We start from the raw sequence: 18,649 nt of genomic DNA, 5'->3' as shown, positions 1-18,649 counted from the left end.
TCATCCAATCTGGACTCCGCCCTTATAACATCTGCAATCTCACCAAATCTCGCCCAAGCACCGGAAAACCTCTAACCTTCGACCTCCTCTGTCGAATGCCAGTCTATTCGTATTCTATCTCCTATAAGGCTTAGGCTCAATGCCAATGCTAAATCCCTGACCTCAAAGGGGAGTAATATGCCACCTATTTTAAATGCCCTAGACTTGGGTATCCAAGATCGCACGAGGACGGTCACTATTGCCTTGTGCAATTTCAGACCTTCCAAATTAAGCAAGGCCCCAAATGGGCCGCTCTCTAGCATATCGGTATGTGCTTTCCTCAACTCAAGGGACCTGAAGAATTCGTCAAACTTAGAGGGGTAGCATCTCGACGTAGCATAAGACCCCTGCAAAACAAACCATTATTAGATATATACAACATTTTAAAAAATACAAGGCTTAAAAGAATAACGGAGGCATTACCATGGTTTGATGAGATGATCACTTGGAGGAAAAGATGGAATCAAATCCACTAAATCAGATTTCGACCTGTTCAAACATAATGTGATGAAAAAAAGTTAACAACTGATTTAAACCAACTTATTTCTCAAATATTTCGGGTTTAAAATAATGATTTTTGATCAATTTTTTGTTTAAACTATTGATTTTTCAAGATTTAGGGGTTTAAACAAATGCTATATATCAAATATTGGTTTAAACAATTGTTTTTCAAAACTTAGGAGTTGATTTCAAAAATAGAAAGGGTTTAAACAAATGATTTGTCAAAAATTATTGATTTAAATCATTTATTATTCAAGATTTAGGGGTTTAAACTAATGATTGCTCACAAATTATTGGTTTAAACTATTTATTTTTCAAGAATTAGGGGTTTAAACCAATGCTTTATATCAAATATTGGTTTAAACCATTATTTTTCAAAACTTAGGGGCTGATTTCCGAAATAGAAGGGGTTTAAACAAATGATTTGTCAAAAATTATTGATTTAAACCATTTATTATTCAAGATTTAGGGGTTTAAACCAATGATTGCTCAGAAATTATTGCTTTAAACTATTGATTTTTCAAGAATTAGGGGTTTAAACCAATGCTTTATATCAAATATTGGTTTAAACCATTATTTTTCAAAACTTAGGAGCTGATTTCCGAAATAGAAGGGGTTTAAACAAATGATTTATCAAAAATTATTGATTTAAACCAATTATTATTCAAGATTTAGGGGTTTAAACCAATGATTGCTCAGAAATTATTGGTTTAAACTATTGATTTTTCAAAAATTAGGGGTTTAAACCAATGCTTTATAACAAATATTGGTTTAAACCATTATTTTTCAAAACTTAGGGGCTGATTTCCGAAATAGAAGGGGTTTAAACAAATTATTTGTCAAAAATTATTGATTTAAACAATTTATTATTCAAGATTTAGGGGTTTAAACCAATGATTGCTCATAAATTATTGGTTTAAACTATTGATTTTTCAAGATTTAGGGGTTTAAACCAATGCTTTATTTCAAATATTGGTTTAAACCATTATTTTTCAAAACTTAGGGGCTGATTTCCAAAATAGAAGTGGTTTAAACAAATTATTTATCCAAAATTATTGATTTAAACCATTTATTATTCAAGATTTAGGGGTTTAAACCAATAAGGTGAGAGAAATGATTGGTTTAAACCATATATTGTCAAAATATTAACGGTTTTCTCAACTAATTTTCGAAAAAATAGAGGTTTTAACCAATGATTTACAAGAAATATTGGTTTAAACCATCATTTTTCAAAACTTAACAGCTGTTTTCCGAAATACAAGGGATAGAAGCTGTTTTCCGAAATAGAAGGAATTAAAACCAATGACTTTTCAAACATTATTGGTTTAAACCATTTATTATTCAACATTTAAGGGTTTAAACCAATAATGTGTGAGAATTATTGGTTTAAACCATATAGTTCTGAAAAATTAGGACTTCTGTAAACTGAGTAGGGGTTTTAACAAAATATTTCTATCAAATATTGGTTGAAACCATTATATTTCAAAACTTAGGGGATTTCCAAAATATAGGGTGTTCTCAACTGATTTGGGAAAATATAAGGTTTCCTAAACTCATTTTCTCAATTTTAAACCAATGATTTCTAACAAATTATTGCTTTAAACACATAATTTGGGAAATTTTGGGAGCAATTACGGGTTTAAACCAGACTTTAGGGCTATAAACCATACATTTCTAACAAATTAATGGTTCAAACAAAACTTTAGGTCTTTAAACCATATATTTCTTAACAAAATAGGGTTTTAAACCAAACTTTAGGTCTTTAAACCATAGGTTTCTAAAAAAAATAGGATTTTAAACCAAACTTTAGGGCTTTAAACCATAGATTTCTAAAAAATAGGGGTTTTGAGAGAGAGAGAGAGAGTACCGATTTTCCCAAAACTCCTAAACTAATTTTCTCAAAACCCCTAATTTTTTGTTTCTAAACTGATTTTCTCAAAACCCTAACTTAATATCTCAAAAACTAACTGAGAGGGAGAGACTACCAACCTGGGAGAGGAGGTTCGCTCAGAATAAGAGGCTACCGGAGAGAGAGGGCCGTCGAGAGGGTGCCGTCGAGGAAGAGGGTGCCGTCCAGAAAGAGGGTGCCGTCGACAGAGAGGGTGCCGTTGAGAGAGAGGGCCGGAGAGAGGGAGAGAGAGAGGGGGTTCCGTCGACAGAGAGGGTACCGTCGAGAGAGAGAAACGCCGGAGAGAGAGTGCCAGAGAGACAACACCAACAGAGAGAGAGAGAGAGAGAGAGAGAGAGAGAGAGGTGAAAATAAAAAAGTAAAGTTTTTGAGGGTAAAATAAATGATTTTTACCTAAGGGTAGATTTGTCTTAAAAATCTCAAACCAGTCACTATCACTCTACATTGGTCATTTACAACTCTCCCCCTTCACACGTCATTATCATATCAAAGCCCTTTTTCTTGGTCATTTTCTCTAATTTATATTGTCTTAATCAATTGGAAGCTTTTAATTTGCATATTCTGTAGGAGTAATTGCTGACGGTTAGTTATGTGCTTATCGTATGATGTCTTGATTGACTCTATACACACCTGTCTTGAAAGTTCTCCTTGGAATTACTCAAATTTTGTGATTCTAGTACCTTCATCTAGCTCTACAAGTTGGGCCCACTTATACTTTGTCAATGGTCCACAAGTAGGCTCCACTTATACTTTACATAGCCCCATGTATTTCATTCCATGGATCTACCATACCAGTGGACCCACCATTTATTTCATTCCACGAATGCCACTCTATGAGGGGACCCACAGCATAACTTTTACATGTATTTTACAATTTTTTATAAGTTTGGGTGGGCCCTTACCTTGTTATGATTATTTTTTAATGTTTTACTAATTTTCTCATTTCTTCAAATTTCTAAAATTTATATTAATATATTATAAGTATTTTATTTTTTTACATGTGACACACATGTGGTGGGTCATAATGTATTAATTATTTTATATTTTCTCATATATTTTTAACAATCTTATTTTCTCAAAATTTATAGAAATATAATAGGGAAATGATATCAGCACTACTGTATTTTGATGATGCCACTCCTAACTTTATTGAAAGTACGTTATGGCCCGCACCATAGGATGATCGAAACCGTCCATTAGATGGTCATAGCCTAAATAGGTGATGCAGTGCCAACATGGCAACCACGTCATGCCTAGGTGGATTTGGTGGAGTTCCAAGGTTCCTTCCCGCATTAAAGCTTCTGACATGTGTTCTTGAGTTTTAATTTTCTTCTTCTTCCCTTTTAAGCACCCGCATTAATAGGTTGTGCCCCAAAAATCATTTCCATAGGTTGTTCTTAACCCTCCGATCTATAAAGGGTTAGGATCAACCTATGGAAGTGGATCCATATACAGATTGGAGGGCTAGGATCAACCTATGGAAATGATTTTTGGGGCACAGCCTATTTAGGCTGTGGCCCTTCTAATGGACGGTTTGGATCATACCGTACTTTTAATAAAGTGAGGAGTGCGATCATCAAAATACAGTAGTGTTGATAACATTTCCCATATAAATATAAGTTATATAACATTTTTTTTTCAATTTTCTATTTATTTAAATGATACTTTTTAATATTAGCCCATATTCTCCAATATATAGGCTGATATCGGATTTATTGATGTTATTTTGGCCATTTTTGGCAACCATGTACTTTTTTATCAACCCATATTCTCTAATATATCGGCCAATATTCGAAGGGAAATGATATCTGCTCCAAGGTGTTTCAATAAACATGCGCTCCACTTGTTTGTCGTGTAGTATTTAAAGGGTTTAAAGAGCTTTTTGAGAACCATAATATCCTCTGAAATCCTATTAAATACTACACTGACAAACAAGTGGAGTGCTTGTTTATTGAAACACCTTGGCACAGATATCATTTCCGTATTCGAATTATATTGATGTTTATTTTAGCCATGTCTGTTAAGCATGTACTTTTTTCCCATGGAGTAAAAGTTTAGCGAATGGTGGTGAGCGTGGGAGGAGAGGTAGGCACCTAAGTAGGTGTGAGCGAGGAAGGCCTTAGAAACAAACAAAGAACACTACTCAAAATATGAATTATTTTTTTTCCTGCTTGCACGCTCTTGCTCGCTCTCTGTCTCTCTCCTCACACCCTCCTTAGTCCTTACCCTCTCTCACCATGTTATAAACTAATATTTCATAGGAAAAAAATTTATGGCTGCTAAGCAATGCTTTTATGTATGTAAAAAATTTCATAGAAAAGATTTCAAGGTTGCCAAACATGGCTTTACTTACATATGTAAAAAATAAAAAAACCAATAGTGACATATCCGCATTCGCCATGGTCAGATATGGCCGATAGGTCTTTTTCAACCTCGATCCACGCCTCATGAGGTCGTTTTCCAACCACCTTGTATGAGATGTTTTCACACACATTGAGCCATCAGTAAATAAACCCATACCATATGGCTAATAAAAAACGTATGGTGATAAAAACGTATGCGAAAGGACCGTTAAATTTATAGCCATGGTCAGATATGGCCGATAGGTCTTTTTCAACCTCGATCCACGCCTCTTGAGGTCGTTTTCCAACCACCTTTTATGCAGGGGCGGAGCCAGGAATTTACGGTTGAGGGGGCCAAATTAATTTACACTTGTCTGCATCTGTCATTGGGGGGCCATGGCCACTAAACTAGCTTAGGATGCATGTGTAGCCATGCACCATATAAAGGAATTCTGCAAGTCATGGGGGCCATGGCCCCACTCAAGCTATATGTGCCTCCGCCCCTGCTTCTATGAGATATTTTCATACACATTGAGCCATCACTAAATAAACCCATACCTATGGCTAATAAAAAACGTATGTGATAAAAACGTATGCGAAAGGACCGTTAAATTTATAATTACTGAGAGTAATAACCCAAAATAGTACTTAAACACACTCTCTCTCTCTCCGTTACAATGTTTTTACATCCAGCAAAAATCAAGTGAAATGATAAATTCGCACCCCCGTAGGATTGATTATTCGCGCCCTTGTTTTGTGATTTGTCGTCAGAAAGGATAATGTGAATAGACTTTGACGCTTTTTGATGTTAAATCACATTAAAGTGGCACGGATAATCCTACAGGGTGCGAATTTATCATCTCCCAAAAGTAAATATAATTGAGTAATTCTAGGGAAACCGAGAATAGGACCTAAAATGGGACCCAGCAAATTGATTCACGCCACAACATCACAAGTGACTTCAGCAAACCCTTATTTTAGGGAAATCTGAAAAAAGTAAAATTTTTTTTTAACACATGGGCATATTCTCATTGCAGGTCCCCCCTGTAAGGTCCTATTATCGGTCTCCATATCATTTTCCACATAATTTAGAAGAAAAAGACCCAACAGGGAAAACACGCATCAGCGTTAGAATTGTGGGAAATAAAAAGGGGAAAAAACAACAGAGAACACTCTCTTTCTCTCCCAACCTCACAAGAAAAATCAAGCAATCAAGTCCACGGGAGGAGAATTTTCTTTTCGATCTCACTTTTAAAAACCGTGTTCACGCCATTTAAACCTTCATAGCTTCTCAATCCACGTTTATTCTACAACAAAGGGCGAGCAGAAACTGCTATTTTAAGGCTCGTCTAAAACCCTCTCTTCTCCCCAATTTCGAAGATCTAGGGTTTTTAGAAATCCGTTTCGTACTTTGTTCTGATTACAGGTGCTTGATTTTTCTCTTATTTTCTTTTAATTAAGTTTTTTTGGATGCAAAGTTCCCTTCTTCATATTTGATTTTTGTTGTTAGGGTTTTTCGAAGGGAGATTTTTCACCCCCCTGTAGGATTATGCGCCTCCCTTTTAAAGTGAATTGTGGCAGGCTTTAACGCTTTTTGATGTAAAATCAACTTTAAAGGGGGGCGCATAATCCTACAGGGGGGGGGTGTGAAAAAATCATCTCCCTTCTTCAAATTGTAAACGGGATAGATTCGCTGATCTCTATGAATACTCGTTTCTTTTGTATTGTCTTTCTACACAATCAATTTCTAAGAGTACTCGTTTTTTTTTTTTTCTGTATCAGTTGAAAATTTTTGGTTGAAATTAGCTCTCTCTCAAGATGCAATTTACTTTTTTAAATTATGATTACTGGTATATGTGATGCTTAGGGGGTTTGTTTGAGGTTATTTTCTTCTTTATTTTGATCTTTTGAAGCTTTGAATATAATATCAGTATTAGATTCTAGTTTGTTTGGAGAGAGTGTAAAGTTTGTGGAGAATTTCAATGAAGTGCAATAAAAAATATTTAAGCCTTTTACGTTTGAAATCACGGCCAGTTGACACATTAAGCACATATGCTTTGTTTTTTCGGCTTTGTTCGTTTAAATTATGTGGTTAGATGATCTTCTTTTTTTGTTTGTTGACTGATTCCATTTTTTTCAACTATTTTTAATTTGTTAGATGATCTTCTTTTTTTAGTTTGTTGACTGATGCCATTTTTTTCAACTATTTTTAATGTAAATTCAGTAATTTATATTGTCTAAATCAATTGGGGGCTTTTAACTAGTATATTCTGTAGGAGTAATTGCTGACGGTTAGTTATGTGCTTATCGCATGATGTCTTGATTGACTCTGTATACACATGTCTTAAAAGTTCTCCTTGGAATTACTCAAATTTTGTTATTCTTCTAGAGGAAAGCCATTGCAGAATTCTCTGTCCATGGAATTCGATGACAAAGTATGAAATGTTTTTTGCTATCTCTAACATCGCACCTTCATGGACCTTCTCAACCTTATTTTTCTTCCTCCTCTATCTCATGTATTTTTCTTGGTTAAATTCATTCCCATTTTGTTTGCCAGATCATTTCTGTTGTGAGAATTTTTTTTTTATTTACTCAGGGGATTCCTTCGCCTATTGGGGAGAGTTGGGGTGTAATTAGCATTTTCTTAAGTCTTATAGAGTTCAACCTTGGAAGAGGCCGGCGCCGGGGGGGGGGGGGGGGGTGGATATTTGGTTGTTCACTGTTTTGCAGCCAGTGTTTGTTGAATCACTGTAATATCAGTCATAGTTTTAAAACTCCGCCTTCTCATCGTGGACTCCCTTGAATCAACTCCCTTTTACCTTGGCCGCATTCCGCATTTTGCCACTTCGTTCTGCCCTTTAAAAACTCATTTGACTCTCCCAAATTTTTTCTATCCTTGAATTGAGTCTTACTCTTCACCCCTTTTTCATCATTGGGGTGACTTCTATTTTCTCTTTCCAACTTTGCTGTAGATCTTCACTAAAATACCCTAAAATGCTTTTCCTTACTAGGCCAAATGGATGATTGAGTTCTTGATCCCACGTGCCAGCATCCAAATCGGAATGGCTCTGCTTCAAATATTCTCTTGTTCCTTTCACTGTGTGAGGAGTGGAAATTTTCTTGTAATCCATTAATTAACGGGCAAAGTAAATGTTTGGGTCTACCTATGTTGACAGCATAGTTTTAAAACTACTCCGCGAAGCCGTGGTCTCCCAATAGTTGACTCACATTTACCTTGGCTGCATCCTTCTCCGAGTCCACGTTTTTTCCCGACAAAGTCATTAAAAACTACTTCGACTCTCTCAAGTTATGACCACGTCAACTGAGTACGTGATCGCGTCGTGTCGAGTTGATTAGGATTTCCTTTGGCCTTGTTTTGACCCGCATTCGCATTTTGAAAGACCGGTTGAGAGTATAGGTGCAAGTGTCAATCTGACATGGTTTCCGTTCATTATGCAATAGTAGAATTATAGTGATTTAATGTAAATGTAGTGGGTTACTTAAGTGTGATGTTGACTTCCCATAGCGAAAGCTTACTATTAGGAGACATAGAACTCGACACATGGTAATCACATGTAGACCATTTCTAGTCTAGAGGTTTGGGCCCCTCAATCTGTGAGAAATATTGTGGTGCATAGATTTTTTCTTTGAGACCTTCATGCGTTCCCACTTGCATACTTTTTTAGTCTGGTAATACAATTACAGAAATGCATGATCTTTTTGGTGCATTAACTTCTGTCATTATTTTGTCGTCATAAATGATTGTAGATGTTGGATGCATGTTTTTCTACCCTTCCTTCTCTTCTGAATAAATTGCTCTGTGAGTTTCAGTCCAAGGAGTACTCAAAATCGTATTAATATGCATTTCTCTTCAGTTTTTATTGCTTTCAACTAAGCAAAACATTCGTACCTCTAGCTTTATGTCTTTATCAGAAATATCTTTTCACTAATGGTTCAAAATGAATGCTTGTTTTCCTGCTGCCTAAATTGGGTTTCTGAATAAATTTTGTCGTGAATATAATGTGGTCATAATTTAACTGTACTTTTTATTATGGAAGGAGTCCCTTTCAATTACACCTCTGTTGACATTAAGCTCAATTGGGTTTTAGGTCCCGCACTCTATCTTTGCTGCAATGGTAGTGATGAGGCTCTGTGTCCCTCTTCTGAAGCCTTGACAACTACAAACTTATTGAAAAATGTGGAGCAGCTTGCTAGAGTTTAGCTTTCTCTCTCTCTTAATAATCAGAAAATAATGATGAAAATGGGGAGCCTTGGCCGCAGGTTTAGGAGTTCTTTTGGAATCTACCATTTTCTTGATGAAATAGAGTTTTAATCTCTGTATATTTGTCATATTTTCTTTGACTGTTTCCTATAACCTGTTGTGGGTTGCAGTGGATTTTTAAGAAAACCAAATGAAACTATGAGGCTTACTATAACAACAATCATCGGAGTTGTGGTTGGTTTCTTGATAGGCATTTCCTTTCCAACAGATTCCTTAACAAGGGTCAGTAGCTTTGCTTATAATCTGTTTTAATTTTTTCTCATTACTCATCTCACCGAATGCTCTTACATAAGAAAATATATTTATTTAATATTTGTGGCTTAATTTGGCAGCTCAACTTCTCATCTGGCCTTTTTCCTTCCATCGATCTTACATGTGTTGAAGACAGGAACACTGGCCTCTCAACCCAAGCAATATTGAACCATGCTTGGGCTAATAGAAGCAGCGCAGACAAAAATAATTTGAATGATACTTCCAAGGTATTTCCTTGTTAATTCAAAAGTGAGCTTTGGGTTCTGATTTTTTTTTTTTTTTTTTTTTTTTTTTTTTTTAAAGTTAGAAATTGTATGACTATTAATCCCATTATGTCCACTGGTTTTTTGCACAGTGCATGCTTCCTGGTAACAAACAAATGGCTTGATAAATTTTTATGCACAGATAGACACTTAAATTTACAAGCATTCAGGATGCTTGGGTACCTGTAAAAACATAACCAAACATAATATTTCTGATATTTAGCAGATATTTGCTTGTCCTTCAACATGAAGCGTGTTTTATTGCTCTTCCTGCTTTCATGTCAGAGCTGTTCTTGGAATGAGCTAATTTTGCTTTCCTACCCTGATTTTTCTGGTGGACTTTCCTACCATGATATGATGCTCATTTCAAGAGTGTTGTAGTGTTATTTATCTATATTTGACAGGTATGAGCTTGTCAATAGGAATGCTATTTTTCTTCTCCATTTTTTAGATTCAAACAAAAAATTACCATCCTTGATTGTTGTAAGGATAGCTGCGAAGATCTTTGATTGTTCTCCGATTTCTGCAATCAAAGCATATTTCATAAAGGAGTTTTATAGACATTTAGAACTAATGCCCTTGCCCGTTCCGTTGAAGGGAATTATGCCTTCTTTCTGGATTTTCAATGGTACTAAAAATCTTGGTCTGCACATCCTGCAATTCATGGGAGCTATCATTTTCCACCTTCTAGTTTGCGATCTAATATACACAACTTTTGAGATGCATGGTATAACAAGCTTTTCTTTGGTATGGAAGGAATTTCTGGAAACAAATATGAAGAAACAGAAATCAATTTCCAAGCTTTAAGGGGTTCCATATGGAAGTTTGCTGTGTTTGCTTTACAATGACATGGTCATTTTAAAAAAGGCATGCAGGTTGCAAGGTTCAAAATGTTGTAAACTCGAGCATCTCAACCAATGAACCATATAGAGCATTCCTTCTATAGGTAGGTTTTTTTTTTATTGGTAAGAATTTTATTGAAAAGAACAACAAGAAAGAGACAAGTTACAAGAAAAACAAAGAGACTGATCAGGGACCAAGAATCCGCTTAACTATATACCATCTACCCCCTTTACTTTCTTTCAAGGTTGCCAAAAATCGAAAATAAATAAATCCTTCCTTGAGACACCTCCCTTTGCCATTCTATCAGCTACGCCATTAGCTGATATCTTTACATGAGAGAAAGATGTCAATGAACCTTCAATTTTGTCCTGAATTTCATTGTACCATTGAGCGAACCTCCAAGGGACTGGTAGGCTACCCTTGAGCCTCTCGATCACATTAAGGGAATCCCCTTCAACTACCACCTGGTCCAAGATATCAGAGGCTAGCAACCTTAATCCCTGAAGCACTGCCCTCACCTCGGCATCATTAGAATCTTCTATGCCAGTTGGCCTTGAAGAAGCCCATATAATCTTTCCATTTTCATCCTTGAACATGCCTCATATTCCTGCTGGTCCAAGGTTGTTCATGCTAGAGCCATTGAAGCTAAACTTTTGAAGTCTGGGCGATGGTGGAGTCCAAACTTGGTTTTGAACTTGTGCTGCCTCTGAATGGCCACAAACCTCCCTGGCTCCCTCCACCCATACCAGAAGTCCCTCCACCCATACCATAAGTCATGGGCTGATATAAACCCACAATATGGTTAGAGCAATTACTTTCCAGAAAATTAGTTCGGTTCTTTTGGTTCAGCCTCTGGACACTGCCATTCCTTTCTTCCCACAGGACCCATAGACCTGCAAGTAACATCAATTTCCATAGAATCCTTCCTTTCTCTTCCCATGGGACCGAGAACCATCCTGCTAGAAGCACTCTAAGAGTAGCGGGCATGACCCATGATGAAATACCAAACCTTGATAGAACGCAGTTCCAAACCTCTCTTGCCAGGCTATAGTGCATGAACAAGTGGTCCACTGACTCCCCCGACAATGCATAGGGCGTAATGGTCTATTATCAACATATTGCAGTTGCATAGAAAATCCATTGTCTGAATCCTATTAAGGACAGTTGTCCATCCAAAAGCACCAACCTGGGGCCGTGAAGGAATGCCCCAAACTCTGGCAACGGGCGAAGCTATAGAACCAGAGGCAATTTGGCAACATAATGATTTGAAGTAGAATACCCCGGAAGAACTCCAGATCCACATCCTCTTGTCCTCCGCTTTCCTTCTGACGTATTGCGACTCCAAAAGCTGGATGAGGTTTGTTACGCCAACTCCGATTCTAAGAAATTCCTTCTGAACTCGATTTTCCAGGAGAGACTTTACTGCCCCTCCATTCAAAAGAGTCCTTTACCCAAGCTTCTTTGTTTACCACCACTGCAAAGAGTTCAGGAACACTTGCTTCAATGGTGCGCCACCACACCATAAGTCGTGGCAAAACAGGATTCGCTCCCCTGAATATAGTCTATATCTTATCCCTTCATTGAATTTCACTTGCTGCCTCCAACCTCGCACCACACCGTTAATCCTCAATGTCTGAATTTGTCATTGGAGCTCCAATGACCAAGTAGAGATCCATATTTACTACCAATAACCGTAGTCCAGAGATGGTGCCTCTCGTCTCCATATCTCCATAACCATTTGCCTAGGAGAGCACTGTTCACTGATTTTATCTTTCTAATTCCGAATCCCGCCATCTTTCAGCAGTTTGCACACCTCGTCCCAGTTTACCAAATACAACTTTCGCTTCTCATCAAACACCCCCCAACCCACATAGGAATCTCTTCTGAATTTGCTCTATGCGGTTAATTACTCTCATCAGGTATTTAAACACAGATAGGATATAGATTGGGATGTTGACCAAGATTGCGTTTATGAGTGTTATTCTTTCTTCAAGAGAAACCAGATTTCTCTTCCACGTAGCAAGCCTCTTTTCCACCCTCTCAATTACTGCGTCCCATTCCCTCTTTCTTGCTCTTCCAATTCCCAGTCGTAAGCCAAGGTAGGAAGTTGGAAACTTGTCAATCTTACATCCCAACTAGCCAGCTATTCTGTCAATCACTTCCAAGTCTACATGAATTCCCTAGATTCTTGACTTACTAAAATTCGATCTTTGACCATAAACGGCCTCATAGCATCGAAGGATTGCCTTTAAATAAAGAATCTTGTCTACTCCCGAAGAGCTAAAAATCAAGGTATTGTCTGCAAATTGTAGGTGAGATACCTCTAAACTTTGGGACCCTACCCCAATTCCTTCTATCAGCCCCTGGGATTTGCCTTTGTCCAACATTCTGCTCAGAACCGCATCTATCATGACAAATAAGAATGGAGATAAAGGGTCCCCTTGGCGAAGTCCCCTAGAAGACTTAAAGAAACCTTTTGGAGATCCATTACTGAGAATTGAGAACCAAGCCGAGGAAACACAACTTTTCATCCAAGCTCTTCAACGATTCCCAAAGCATCTTTTCTTGCACAAAATAAGGCATTCCTAGTCCACCCGATCATATGCTTTCTCCATATCCAACTTGCAAAGGTTGCCTTTAACTCCATTCTTGAAAGATTTATCAACCAATTCATTCGTGATCAAGGCACATTCAATGATTTGCCTTTCATGAATAAATGCCGATTGAGTCTGCGAAATAATCTTTGGGAGGAATTTCTTTAACCGTTTCGCCAAAACTTTGGATAGGACCTTATACAAGCAAGCACCCCACCATATTGATAGGGTGAAAGTTCCCATGTTGACCGCCCCCTTGATCTTAGGAATCAATGCAACGGACGTAGCACCCCACCCATTCCTCTATCTAGTTCAAGACCATTGTGAAATTCCTTAAAACAAATCAGGATGTCTTCTTTCATATATTCCAAGCACAATTGAAAAAAATGCTAAGCAAAACCCGTCCGGTCCCGGGGCTGTCTCTTCTAAGGGAAAATAGTCCTAGAATGATTTCCTCCTCCGTGAAGGGCTTCTCAAGTTCCATTTTCTCCATTTTCTCAACCCACTTATTCTATTCCCCCTCCTTGCGCTTGCTAAACTATGGGAGTATGCTGTATTTTTGCCCCCTTCTTTTAACCATTTGACTCTATATTTTTGCCTCCACTTTTATTTCCTCTTGCAACACCATTTGATTATACTCTTATTTCAAACGACCTCTCTCTTCTACTTGCTTAGGACTATCTCGACCCCCCCCCCCCACATCTTCTCTGTCTATCTGATTTATTCTGCTTAGGAGCCAGTCTTTTCTTGCTGTGATGTCATTTTGCCTCTCAAATTTCCATTCCTCTAGTTTCTTTTTTACGTATCGAAGTTTTTATCCAATTACGATCGGTGTTTAAAAACACGGGTGCGGCTCAGAACACGACCGAAGAAAATCCTAGTTGACTCGGCACGACATACTCAGTTGACGCGGTCATAATTCAGGAGAGTAAAGGAGTTTTTATTGACTCTTTAGGGCAAAACGTGGAATGCGGTTAGCGACCAAGGTAAAAGGGATTCGTCTCAGGGGAGTCAACGCGGACACGCGGGGGGGGGGGGGGGGGGGGGGGAGGTAAACTTTGATTACTACATCCGAAGGGCCATCTACTATTGCTTCATTCCACCACTCTCCCATCCTCGGTTTTAAATTTCTGCTGAAATCTGAAATTTCGGACTGGAAATTCAGATTTCGGTTGAGACCGAAACTGAAATTTGGCGAAATCCGAAATACTGAGTTTTTCGAAATTTCGGCGAGAAAGTGAATTTTTTTTTAAAATATAGAAATATTCCGAAATTTCGGTAATTTCGACCGAAACTTGGTAAATAATTAAATCATTACTTTTTATTATTACCTGATTTCAACCGAAATTTCGGTTTTGGCCAAGGCCGGAATGGATCCCGAGACCGAAATTTAAAACCATGCTCCCAACTGCTCCTCCATCTTAGGAGACTCTAGCCAAGCTACCTCAAACTGAACATGACTCCAACTTGGGATCCAAAAGATGAGGGCAATGATCCGACACGGTGTGAGGTAATGCTGCCTGGTACACTTCTGGGAGAAGGTCAAACCACTTAGGGCAGTACCGATCTAGTATGCTATTACTTGAGTGCCTAGACCATGTGAATTGAGCTCCAGATGGAAGAAGGTCAAACATCTCATGCTGATTTATGAAGACAGAGAAGTACATAATGTTTTTTTTATTCTGCCGGCCCCTTCTCTTTCCTCCACAAATCTGTTCTCATTAAAGTCGCCGCTGATACATCATGGGCAATCCCATCTGCTTCTCACCTCCAACTCTGTCCATAACTCGTTCCTCTCAGATCTCGGAGTTGGACCATATACACCTGAGAACATCCATACGGTGCTATCCGCCAACTTTTTTAACACAACTGTTGGTACGAATTTGTCCAAGCAACAATCCGTCATCTCAAAGTTCAACGAGTCAGAATCCCCCCTGATTGACCTACTACATCGATGGTTAGGAATCCCACGATGATCTTCCTCCTGACTCCTTGATCACTGTTTGATTTATTGCTTCCATTTTTGTTTCTTGGATACATAATATATCAGGTATGACCTTCCTTGTTAACTACTTGACGTGCGCCCTCTTATATAGATGGCCCAAACCATTAACCTTCCAAGATAATATCTTTATGATATTACTAATTGCCACGATCGCCTCCCCTGAGACAGAAGTCTTCATGTCCTGCCTCTTCCCCTTCCCCTTCGTCTTCGGTTGGGTATTGCACCTCCTTCATAATTCACTGAGGAATGCAATCGAACCATCTCCGTGAGTACTTTTCATGTTGCTTCTAGGTTTGTTAATTCTGACGGATCTCGGGCTCGCCTCTCCCTATCCTCCATTTGTTGGAACAACCTTTTCAAATTCTCCTCCAGCCCCCTGTATTGCAATCCTAGCACCTCATTCGTCGAAAAGATGTGTTCCACCCGTAGTTACCAGGGTGGGAAATGGATTTGGGAAGCGAAACGTGAAACAAAAATGGGAAACTCAACTCAACAAAGCCTTTGTCCCAAACTAGTTGGGGTCTGCTAAATGAATCCTTGAGAAAAAATTCATGAAGAAGGTAAAAGGAATCTACCCGGCTCTAATCCTGGTTCTAGTTGGGTTTTTCTACGTGGATCATTTTCTTCCATTCTATCCTATCCAAGGTCATGTTCTCTGTTATGTTCATAGCTATCAAGTCTTTCCTCACTGTTTCTACCCAAATTGTTTTCGGTTTGCCCCTACCTCTTTTTACTACATCAATTTGGCACGAGTCGCCTCTTCTCACCGGAGCATCCAAAGGCCTACGTTGGATATGTCCAAACCATCTTAAGCTGTGCTCTCTCATCTTCTCCTCAATTAGTGCCACCCCCACCTTTTTACGAATGTCTTCATTTTTAATTCTATCTAACCTTGTGTGGCCGCACATCCATCTAAGCATTCGCATCTCCGCTACACTCATCTTATGCACATGCTGCTTCTTGGTGGCCCAACATTCTGACCCTTACAGCATGGCTAGTCTCAAAATTGTCTTATAAAACTTTCCCTTCAACTTGGTAGGGATTTTACGGTTGCACAGAACTCCTGAGGCAAGCTTCCACTTCAACCAACCTGCTCTTATTCTATGGTTAACATCCTCTTCAATCTCTCCTTCCTTATGTAGAATTGAACCAAGAGAGCGAAAGATATCCCTCTTAGGTAAATCCTGTCCAGTCATATTTACTACATCCTCGTCTCCCTGCTTTACATTAGGGAAATGGGAGACACAGAGAAAAAAAATAGAGGGGAAACGAGAAATGGGAAAACGATAGAAAATCGCATGAGAAACACATTGAAAAATTTCATAAGAAATGCAATAGAAACATTTCAGAAACGATAGAGGAACACAAATGAAAACACATGAAACACAAGGAAAACACGAAATAGATGGGAGATGAGGATAATAGAAGATTGGAAACGAGAAGGGGAAAGAGGAAGGAGGGAGAAGAAAGATAGAAGAGGAGATACCTTGCGTCCAAGGAGGAGTTTTCCACGATTTCCATGACCTCCCAGGGCTTCCTCCCTTTTGATTTCGTATGTAATAAAAATAGTAGGTTCATATTTACTATAAATAGTTATCCTACATTTGCTAGTAACAGTTAATCTGCGATTACTATAAATAGTAAATTCGCTATTACTACTGCATGCGGTTCATATGTTGATGTGGACATCCCCCACATCTAGGAAAAAAATATAACTAAAATATAGAAATAAATCCCAATTAAAATAGCTAAACAAATCTCTCATGAAAAAAGAACTAAGTAAGATCAGTCTATGGCTACTGGATCACATCGTGCCTTAATTTCTTTTGTGTGGTTTCTTATGGATGACTCATGTTGTTAACACTCAATCATGATCCCTTTATTTGTGTAAGATCAAAAGCCTTAAAAATATATTGTAAACATGACTACTCGTATGTATAATCTATAAGTAATTTGAAAACTAAGCGGTTCTAATCTTAAGTTTATTTGTTCAACACTCGTTCAATGACCAAATAGGTTTCCTTCCTGTTTGTAATAACCCGAGGTGTCGGATTCGGCAAACCCCAAAAACTAGGATTCGTGGATTTGGTAATTTTTAAATAAAATAAAATTTTAAAACTTTAAAATTTATATATATATATATATATATATATATATATATATATAGAGAGAGAGAGAGAGAGAGAGAGAGAGAGAGAGAGAGAGAGAGAGAGAGAAAACGGTTCCTACACATATGTGTAGAGAGTTCTCTACACACTAGCTTAAAATACAGTGGGGGCCCACATTGTTTGGGTGATCCAAGCCATCCATTTTAAAGGCCCTCACATAGATAGGGTGTCTACAAAAAATCAGATTCATAGGATCATCCCAACCCTACGATTTGTGGAGGTAAAATGGATGTCTTTAAACCTTCACAAATTAGTTCATTTTTTGCCTCCAAAGTTCGAATGGTTAGGATGATCCTATGGATCTGATTTTTTGTGGACACCCTATCTATGAGAGGGCCTTAAAAATGAATGGTTTGGATCACCCAAATAATGTGGCCCCCACTGTATTTTAAGCTAGTGTGTAGATAACTTATCTACACATGTGTGTAGGAACCGTTTTCTCATATATATGAGAAAAATGTTGGTACGCTTAAGCGCACCAAACGTTGGTGCGCTCAAGGCTTTAGTGAATCTTCCCATTGGTAAAAAAAGGTGGGTCCAATGTCGATTCACGAAGGAGAGAAATAGGGTTATCGAAGTCTTTCTCGACTACTGGAAGGAAACCAGAGCGCGCCTCTCTCTTCTCCCATGGCTTGAGCCAGCCTCTCTTCTCCCTCACGCCGACGGCAAACCAGAACCAACAAACGACCAGGTGCGTACCATTTTTTGGTTTTTCATCATTGCAACCATTTTTTTTTTTCTGATTTCTACGTTTAGGGTTTGCTGATTTATGGTTCCCTAATTTTTAGGGAACCATAAATCAGCGGTAGTCTCATTTTTTCTTCTGATTTATGGTTCATTAACTCATACCATTTTTTTTTTTGATTTGCGTGTTTAGGGTTTGTGATTTAAAAAATCTTGATTTTTTCCTCAAAGAGAGGGTTAGTCTCATTTGTTCTGTGATTTGTCTGTGTTTCTATATTTTTTTTGTTGTGTGATCCTAAATATTGGTCATTTTCTGGGTTTTTTTTTTGGGTGAAATCCTAAATCATGGTTCTGGGTTTTTTTCTTTCCTTCCAAATCTTAATTTCAAACCAAGGTTTTTGTAATTCGTGGCTACTTTTTCAATGTAGGGTTTGATGTGCAAGATTTTCTGTGCTTTAGGGTTTGTGATTTAGGCTTCATTTATTTTTTCCTTTCAAAACAGGTTATCTGTGATTTATGGGGAATACTGTATTTCTTTTGGTGAACCAATATTTAGGATTTCACCAAAACTGTTTGAAAGACAGCAAGGAATAGGACTGGCATTTTTACATTTTTTGGTGAAATCCTAAGTGAAGTACGGTTCCTGTCTCATATGAGGATGATCACTGACTGGCTTGAGTTGAATTCTGTTAACACAATTTTGGTTAAATATAAATGCACTTCTGCCGATCATTGTTTTGATCCCTCAAATATGTAAAGATTCTCTG

The 18,649-nt window shown here is 37.9% G+C and overlaps 1 protein-coding gene across 2 annotated transcripts in view; it reads left to right on the top strand.

The window, feature by feature from the left end:
* The first annotated feature begins 5,893 nt into the window (after positions 1-5,893).
* LOC143862548 (uncharacterized) overlaps positions 5,894-18,649 on the top strand; it is a 33,377-nt gene continuing 20,621 nt past the window's right edge. The window contains exons 1-4 of one of the 2 annotated variants that reach the window (XM_077373620.1): positions 5,894-6,134; positions 8,901-9,072; positions 9,184-9,295; positions 9,406-9,552. In XM_077373620.1, the coding sequence (XP_077229735.1) occupies positions 9,044-9,072; positions 9,184-9,295; positions 9,406-9,552 (288 nt within the window). In that variant the 5' untranslated portion in view covers positions 5,894-6,134; positions 8,901-9,043. Of the gene's footprint in view, positions 6,218-8,900; positions 9,073-9,183; positions 9,296-9,405; positions 9,553-18,649 lie in introns of both variants that reach the window. The other variant, XM_077373619.1, reaches the window with a different exon arrangement.

This window comes from Tasmannia lanceolata, unplaced genomic scaffold, assembly GCF_043159265.1.
Source record: "Tasmannia lanceolata isolate RefF3 unplaced genomic scaffold, GAP_Taslan_0.1 ptg000037l, whole genome shotgun sequence".
Classification (NCBI taxonomy): Eukaryota; Viridiplantae; Streptophyta; class Magnoliopsida; order Canellales; family Winteraceae; genus Tasmannia; species Tasmannia lanceolata.
Note: the sequence above shows the minus strand (reverse complement) of the source record. Positions and strands in the feature narration are given on the sequence as shown.